Source organism: Numenius arquata, unplaced genomic scaffold (genome assembly GCF_964106895.1).
Source record: "Numenius arquata unplaced genomic scaffold, bNumArq3.hap1.1 HAP1_SCAFFOLD_1773, whole genome shotgun sequence".
Classification (NCBI taxonomy): Eukaryota; Metazoa; Chordata; class Aves; order Charadriiformes; family Scolopacidae; genus Numenius; species Numenius arquata.
Genome location: NW_027414441.1, coordinates 927 through 9,678, shown reverse-complemented (window position 1 = coordinate 9,678; position 8,752 = coordinate 927). Strand labels below are relative to the sequence as shown.

General features: G+C 67.0%; 1 protein-coding gene across 1 annotated transcript; it reads right to left on the bottom strand.

The window, feature by feature from the left end:
* Window positions 1-372: 372 nt before the first annotated feature.
* Window positions 373-8,420, bottom strand: LOC141478003 (sodium/potassium-transporting ATPase subunit alpha-3-like; the record flags this gene model as incomplete). Its single annotated transcript, XM_074167145.1, has 6 exons — window positions 373-565; window positions 3,067-3,201; window positions 4,210-4,319; window positions 5,467-5,665; window positions 6,694-6,962; window positions 8,303-8,420. Coding segments are annotated over 6 exons (1,024 nt in total), but the record flags the coding sequence as incomplete, so codon positions are not given.
* Window positions 8,421-8,752: the final 332 nt, after the last annotated feature.

Sequence of the window (8,752 nt, the reverse complement as noted above, 5' to 3'; positions counted from 1 at the left end):
CACCCCCCCAGGACCCCCCCCAGGTGCCCCATGACCTCCCTAAGGACATCCTCATCCTCCCAGAGAGCCCTCACAGCCCCATCCCAGGGAGATGCTCCCCCATATCCTCCCTCAGCCCCATCCCCACCCCGTCCTCACCCCCCCCAGCCCCCCAGGGACCCCCATATCCCCCCTCAGCCCCAGCCCCAGCCCATCCTCACCCCCCCAGGACCCCCCCCCAGGTGCCCCATGACCTCCCTAAGGACATCCTCATCCTCCCAGAGAGCCCTCACAGCCCCATCCCAGGGAGATGCTCCCCCATATCCTCCCTCAGCCGCATCCCCACCCCATCTTCACCCCCCCTGGGACCCCCGGGACCCCCCCGTTACCTACCCAGGACCCTCTCCCCGAGCCCCCCCAGCTCCAGGTAGGCGTTCTGGAAGGCTTCCTTCATCTCCTCGTCCAGGGGCTGTTCCTTGCCCTGCAGCAGGATGGTGGAGCATCGGTCCAGGATGCGCTCGGGGGCCCCCTTCATCACCAGCAGGTACCGGTTGTCGTTGGGGTCCTCGGTCTCGTGGATGGAGAGCTGGGGGGGGGGGGGACACAAACACAAAAGGGGGGGGGGGATGTCAGGGTCAGCATCACCCCCCCCCTAACATCAATTTCCCCCCCCCCGGCATCAATTCCACCCTCTCCCGCATCAATTCCCCCCTCTCCCGCATCAATTCCCCCCCTCTCCCGCATCAATCGTGGATGGAGAGATGGAGAGGGGGGCAAGGGGGGGGGGGCAAGGGGGGGGGGGGTCAGGGTCAGCATCACCCCCCCCCCGCATCAATGTGTCCCCCCCCCTTTCCATCAATCCCCCCCTCCCCATCAATTCCCCCCCTCCCGCATCAATTCCCCCCTCTCCCGCATCAATCGTGGATGGAGAGATGGAGAGGGGAGCAAGGGGGGGGGGCAAGGGGGGGGGGGCAAGGGGGGGGGGGGTCAGGGTCAGCATCACCCCCCCCCCGCATCAATGTGTCCCCCCCCCTTTCCATCAATCCCCCCCTCCCCATCAATTCCCCCCCTCCCGCATCAATTCCCCCCTCTCCCGCATCAATCGTGGATGGAGAGATGGAGAGGGGGGCAAGGGGAGGGGCAAGGGGGGGGGGCAAGGAGGGGGGGGTCAGGGTCAGCATCATCCCCCCCCCCGGCATCAATGTGTCCCCCCCCCTTTCCATCAATCCCCCCCTCCCCATCAATTCCCCCTCTCCCGCATCAATTCCCCCCTCTCCCGCATCAATCGTGGATGGAGAGATGGAGAGGGGAGCAAGGGGGGGGGCAAGGGGGGGGGGGTAAGGGGGGGGGGCCAGGGTCAGCATCACCCCCCCCCGCATCAATGTGTCCCCCCCCCTTTCCATCAATCCCCCCTCCCCATCAATTCCCCCCCTCCCCCATCAATTCCCCCTCTCCCGCATCAATTTCCCCCCCCCCGCATCAATTCCCCCCCCTCCTGCATCAATTTCCCCCCCCCCCCCTCCCGCATCAATCCCCCCCCCCGCCTCCCTTTGCCACCCACGGGGGGGGGGGGGCTGGAGGGGGGGGGGATTTTCCAGGCCAGTGCCCCCCGGGAATCCTGTCCTGTCAGTGTGGGGCAGGGGATTAGTGTGATGAGGGGGGGGGGAAAAGGGGAGGGGCGTGGAATTGGGGGGTCCAGGGGGATTGGGGGGGGCTGTAGGGGTTGGGGGGGGGGGGGCACTGGGAGCTGGGGGGGGGGGTACGGATGTGGGGGGGGTCTGCAGGGGGTGGAAGGAGGCTGGCGGGTTTTGGGGGGGGCTCAGTAGGTCTGGGGGGGGGGACGACTTGGGGGGGGGGGGGCTCTACAGGTTTGGGGGGGGGGCTGGTGGGGGCCTTGGGGGGGGGGCTTCAGGTCTGGATGGGGCTGGTGGGTTTGGGGGGGGGGGCTCAGCAGGACTTTGGGGGGGGGGGGGGGGGGGACCCTGCACTTCCCATGGGGGGGGATGCTGAAGGTTTTGAGGGGATGCTGATGGCTTTGGGGGGACCCCACAGCATTTAGGCGTTCATAGGTTTGGGGAGGGGGGGGGCCTGTGGGTTTGGGGGGGGCTCCCAGGAGTTTGGGGGGGACCCGGGGGGTGTTGTGTTGGGGGGGGGGTGTTGGGGGAGCTCCTCAAGAGCTTTGAGGACCAGGAGGGGATGGAGGAGACCCTGCAGCTTTGGGGGGGGGATGCTGATGGTTTTGGGGGGGGATGCTGAGGGTTTTTGGGGGGACCCCACGGGTTTGGGGGGTGCTCCCATCGGTTTGGGGGGGCTTTTCAGGTTTGGGGGGGGACCCAGGGTGTCTGGGGGGGGGGGGTTGGGGAGTTCCTCAAGAACTTTGAGGACCAGGAGGGATGGAGGGGGACTCAGCATCTTTGGGATGGACGCTGATGGGTTTGGGGGGGATGGTGAGGGTTTTGGGGGGACCCCACAGGTTTGGGGGGTGCTCTCATTTGTTTGGGGGGGGGCTTTTCAGGTTTGGGGGGGGACCCAGGGTGTCTGGGGGGGGGTTGGGAGCTCCTGAAGAGCTTTGAGGACCAGGAGGGATGGAGGGGACCCGGCAGCTTTGGGGGGGGATGCTGATGGTTTTGGGGGGGATGCTGAGGGTTTTTGGGGGACCCCACAGGTTTGGGGGGTGCTCCCATCGGTTTGGGGGGGGCTTTTCAGGTTTGGGGGGGACCCAGGGGGTCTGGGGGGGGGGGTTGGGGAGTTCCTCAAGAGCTTTGAGGACCAGGAGGGATGGAGGGGACTCAGCATCTTTGGGATGGACACTGATGGCTTTGGGGGGGATGCTGATGGTTTTGGGGGGACTCCACGGGTTTGGGGGGGGCGTTTCAGGTTTGGGGGGGACCCAGGATGTCTGGGGGGGGGGGGGTTGGGGAGCTCCTGAAGAGCTTTGAGGACCAGGAGGGATGGAGGGGACTCAGCATCTTTGGGATGGACGCTGATGGGTTTGGGGGGGATGCTGATGGTTTTGGGGGGATGCTGATGGTTTTGGGGGGGGGCCCTGTGGGTTTTGGGGGTGCGTGACGTGTGTCCCCCCCGTACCTGGTACTTGTTGGTGGAATTAAAGGGGATCTCGGCCACTTTCTTGTTCCTTTCCCTCATCACCTTCACGGAACCCGAGGAAAGCTCGATGCACTTGAGCAGCGCCGACTCCGAGGCGTCACCGGCCACGTCCCGCTGGGGGGGGGGAAAAGAGGGTGAGGGGGGCACCCCCAAACCCCCCCCTCACAGCCTGGGGCACCCCCCTAACACCACCACCCCCCCCCCCATATCCCAGGACACTCCCAAACCCTGCCCATTCTCCATGGAATCCACCCAGACCCTTCCTGTGCCCCATGGAAGGGCTCCCCCCCCCCATAGGCTGGGGCACCCCCCAAACCCCCCCCCCACCTCCATCCCGGGGCACCCCCAAATCATTTCCCTGCCCCATGGGACACCCCCCCTCCGCCCCCCCGGGACCCCCCCAGCCCCTCACCTTGAGCATGGGGATGTTCTCCTGCCCCATGGGACCCCCCCGAGACCCCCCCAGCCCCTCACCTTGAGGATGGGGGACCTTCTCCTGCCCCATGGGACCCCCCCCCCAGCCCCTCACCTTGAGGATGGGGACCTTATCCCTGCCCCATGGGACCCCCCCCCTTGCCCCCCCCGGGACCCCCCGGGACCCCCCCAGCCCTTCACCTTGAGCATGGGGATGTTCTCCTGCCCCATGGGACCCCCCCGAGACCCCCCCAGCCCCTCACCTTGAGGATGGGGACGTTCTCCTGCCCCATGGGGACCCCCCCCTTGCCCCCCCCGGGACCCCCCCGGGACCCCCCCCAGCCCCTCACCTTAAGCATGGGGATGTTCTCCTGCCCCATGGGACCCCCCCTCCGCCCCCCCCGGGACCCCCCCAGCCCCTCACCTTGAGGATGGGGATGTTCTCCTGCCCCATGGGACCCCCCCTCCGCCCCCCCGGGACCCCCCCAGCCCCTCACCTTGAGGATGGGGATGTTCTCCTGCCCCATGGGACCCCCCCGGGACCCCCCCAGCCCCTCACCTTGAGGATGGGGACGTTCTCCTGCCCCATGGGACCCCCCCGGGACCCCCCCAGCCCTTCACCTTGAGGATGGAGACCTTATCCTGCCCCATGGGACCCCCCCCCCTTGCCCCCCCGGGACCCCCCCGGGACCCCCCCCAGCCCCTCACCTTGAGGATGGGGACGTTCTCCTGCCCCCCCTTGAAGACGGCGCGGTTGCAGAGCCCCGCGATGTGGGAGAGGGCAACCCAGGTGGCCGAGCTCTTGTCAAAGGCCGTGCCTGGGGGGGGGGGGAACAGGACACGGGGGGGGGGGGTTGTCAGTGGGGGGGGGGGGGCACAAAGAGAAGGGGACGCCCCTCCCCTGCTCCAACCCCCCCCACCCCGGCAGAGAGCTCAGTGCCACAAAAGACCCGATTCCCACCCAAATTGCCCCCCCCCGGGGGCAATTTCTTCCCAGTAGCCACCCAAGAGGACCCAGTAGCCCCCCAAGAGCCCCCAGCCCCCAATAGACCCTAATAGCCCCCAGCCCCCAATACTCCCCAGTAGCCCCCTGCCCCTAATAGCCCCCAGCCCACCAATAGCCCCAGCAGCCCCCAGTAGCCCCCAGTAGCCCCCAATACTCCCCAATAGCCCCCAGCCCCCAATACTGCCCAATAGCCCCCAGTCCCCAGGACTCCCCAGCCTCCCAGTAGCCCCCCCACCCACTGGACTGGTCCTCAGTGGTGTCAGCCTCATAGATCTGGGAGTAGTAGCCCCCAGCCCCCAATAGCCCCCAGTACTGCCCAATAGCCCCCAGTCCCCAATAGCCCCCAATACTCCCCAATAGCCCCCAGTCCCCAGGACTCCCCAGCCTCCCAGTAGCCTCCCACCTGCCCCCAGTACCCCCCCACCCACTGGACTGGTCCTCAGTGGTGTCAGCCTCATAGATCTGGTAGTAGTAGCCCCCAGCCCCCAGTAGCCCCCAATACTGCCCAATAGCCCCCAGTCCCCAATAGCCCCCAATACTGCCCAATAGCCCCTAGTCCCCAGGACTCCCCAGCCTCCCAGTATCCCCCCACCTGCCCCCAGTACCCCCCCACCCACTGGACTGGTCCTCAGTGGTGTCAGCCTCATAGATCTGGTAGTAGTAGCCCCCAGCCCCCAGTAGCCCCCAATACTGCCCAATAGCCCCCAGTCCCCAATAGCCCCCAGTCCCCAGGACTCCCCAGCCTCCCAGTAGCCCCCCACCCGCCCCCAGTACCCCCCCACCCACCGGACTGGTCCTCAGTGGTGTCAGCCTCATAGATCTGGGAGTAGTAGCCCCCAGTAGCCCCCAGTCCCCAATACTCCCCAATAGCCCCCAATACTGCCCAATAGCCCCTAGTCCCCAGGACTCCCCAGCCTCCCAGTATCCCCCCACTTGCCCCCAGTACCCCCCCTACCCACCGGACTGGTCCTCGGTGGTGTCAGCCTCGTGGATCTGGTTGTCGAACCACATGTGGGCCACCGTCATGCGGTTCTGGGTGAGGGTCCCCGTCTTGTCGGAGCAGATGGTGGAGGTGGACCCCAAAGTCTCCACCGCCTCCAGGTTCTTCACCAGGCAGTTCTTACGGGCCATGCGCTTGGCCGTCAGCGTCAGGCACACCTTGGGGGGGGGGACATCCGTATTGGGTACAGCCCCCCCCCCAGTGTTGCTATGGACCTCCCCCCTGCCAGCACAGACCCCCCCACTGCACCCCAATCCTGGAGCAAGAGCCCGCAGTGTGTGTATGGAGCCCCCAGTGCACGTACAGACCCCCACTGCATGTACAGACCCCCACTACAGGCACAGCTGGGGGGGGGGGGGGCAAAAAGGGGGGGGGGGGGAAGCGGGGGCACGGACCCCCCCCTGCCAGCACGGACCCCCCCCCACTGCACCCCAATCCTGGAGCAAGAGCCCCCAGTGCGTGTATGGAACCCCCACTGCAGGCACAGACCCCCACTACAGGCACAGCTGGGGGGGGGCAAAAAGTGGGGGGGGGGAAGTGGGGGTACGGACCCCCCCCTGCCAGCACGGACCCCCCCCCCACTGCACCCCAATCCTGGAGCCAGAGCCCCCAGTGCCTGCAGACACCCCCCCCCACACCCCATAGTGCCCCCCCCCTCCTCTGCACCCCATATATTACCCCCTCTGCACCCCCATAGCCCACCCCACGGTGCCCCCCCACCCTTTTACACCCCATAGCCCACCCCATAGTGCCCCCCAAGCCCCTGAACCCTATATATTACCCCCTCTACACCCCCATAGCCCACCCCACAGCGCCCCCCCCACCCTTCTACACCCCATAGCCCACCCCATAGTGCCCCCCAGCCCCCTGAACCCCATATCTTACCCCCTCTACACCCCCATAGCCCACCCCACAGCGCCCCCCCCACCCCTCTACACCCCCATAGTGCCCCCCAACCCCCTGAACCCCATATATTACCCCCTTTGCACCCCCATGGCCCACCCCACAGCGCCCCCCCACCCCTCTACACCCCCATAGTGCCCCCAACCCCCTGAACCCCATATCTTACCCCCTCTACACCCCCATAGCCCACCCCACAGCGTCCCCCCCACCCCTCTACACCCCCACATTGCCCCTCACCCCCTGCCCCACACGGCCCCCCCCCCCCCCCCACTTCCCAACATACGGTGACGGTGGCCAGCAGCCCCTCGGGCACGTTAGCCACGATGATGCCGATGAGGAAGATGACGGCCTCCAGCCAGGTGTAGCCCAGGATGAGGGAGAGGATGAAGAAGGAGATGCCGAGGAAGACGGCGACGCCGGTGATGAGTTGGATGAAGTGCTCGATCTCCACCGCGATGGGCGTCTTCCCCACCTCCAGCCCCGAGGCCAGCGTGGCGATGCGCCCCATCACCGTCCGGTCCCCCGTGGCGATCACCACCCCCCGTGCCGTGCCTGGGGGGGGGACACGGGGGGGGTCAGGGACCCCAAAAACAGGTCGAGGAGCCCCAAAAACGGGTCGAGGAGCCTCAAAAATGGCTCTAGGATGTCCCAAAAGTGGGTCGAGGAGCCCCAAACCAGCCCAGGGATGCACCCCATAACCATCTGGACCCCCATGGCGACCACCACCCCCCATGCCGTGCCTGGGGGGGGGACACGGGGGGGGTCAGGGACCCCAAAAACGGGTCGAGGAGCCCCAAAAATGGGTCCAGGAGCCTCAAAAATGCCCCAAAAGGGGGCTCCGGGACCCCAAACCAGCCCAGGGATGCACCCCATAACCATCTGGACCCCCATGGCGACCACCACCCCCCGCGCCGTGCCTGGGGGGGGGGACACGGGGGGGGGGTCAGGGACCCCAAAAATGGGTCAAGGAGCCCAAAACCAGCTCCAAAAGGGGCTCCAGGACCCTCAAAATGGCTCTGGGACCCCCCAAACCTGCTGGGGGACCCCATAATCCCCTCCCGGTTGGACCTTGGGGACCCCCAAACCTACGCAAGGACCCCCAAACCCCCCCTCAACCAGCCCCAAGGAACCCCAAAACTGGCCCTGAGGACCCCCAAACCCACCAGGGGACCCCAAGGCAGCCCCGGGGACCCCCCAAACCTGCTGGTGGACCCCCAAACCCACCGGGGGACCCCCAGAAGCTCCAGGGACCCCCAAAACTGGCCCTGAGGACCCCCAAACCCACCAGGAGACCCCATAAAGACCCCAAGGCAGCCCCGGGGACCCCCAAACCTGTTGTGGGACCCCCAAACCCACCGGGGGACCCCCAGAAGCTCCAGGGACCCCCAAAACTGGCCCTGAGGACCCCCAAACCCACCAGGGGACCCCATAAAGACCCCAAGGCAGCCCCGGGGACCCCCAAACCTGCTGGTGGACCCCCAAACCCACCGGGGGACCCCCAGAAGCTCCAGGGACCCCCAAAACTGGCCCTGAGGACCCCCAAACCCACCAGGGGACCCCATAAAGACCCCAAGGCAGCCCCGGGGACCCCCAAACCTGTTGGGGGACCCCCAAACCCACCAAAGAACCCCATAAAGACCCTCAGCAGGCCCGGGGACCCCCAAACTCAACCCTTGGGGACCCCCAAACCCACCGGGGGACCCCCATAAAGACCCCGAAGTAGCCCCCCAGGGACCCCCAAACCCACCAAAGGACCCCATAAAGACCCCAAAGCAGCTCCGGGGACCCCACCAAACCCACCGGGGGGGTTCTGAATCCTCCCCCCCCCCCCCCCAGCCACTCCTGGGGACCCCCAGCCCGTTGTTTTTTTTTTGGGGGGGGCCCCCCCTCACCCTCAACGCAGTTGGTGGAGAAGAAGGTGATGTTCCGGGTCTCCAGGGGGTTGTCGTGGGTGCAGTCGGGGGAGCGGGTCTGGGGCTCCGACTCCCCCGTCAGAGAGGAGTTGTCCACCTGGGGGGGGCACGGAAAATATGGGGGGGGGGGTCCTGAGGGGTTTTGGGGGGGTCCTGAGGGGTTTGGGGGGGTCCTGAGGGGGTCTGGGGGGGTTTATGCAAGATAGAGGGGTCCTGGGAGGTGGGTCTGGGGCTCTGACCCCCCCGTCAGAGAGGAGTTGTCCACGTGGGGGGGGCACGGAAAATATGGGGGGGGGGTCCTGAGGGGTTTTGGGGGGGTCCTGAGGGGTTTGGGGGGGGGTCCTGAGGGGGTCTGGGGGGGGTTATGCAAGATAGAGGGGTCCTGGGAGGTGAGTCTGGGGCTCTGACCCCCCCCGTCAGAGAGGAGTT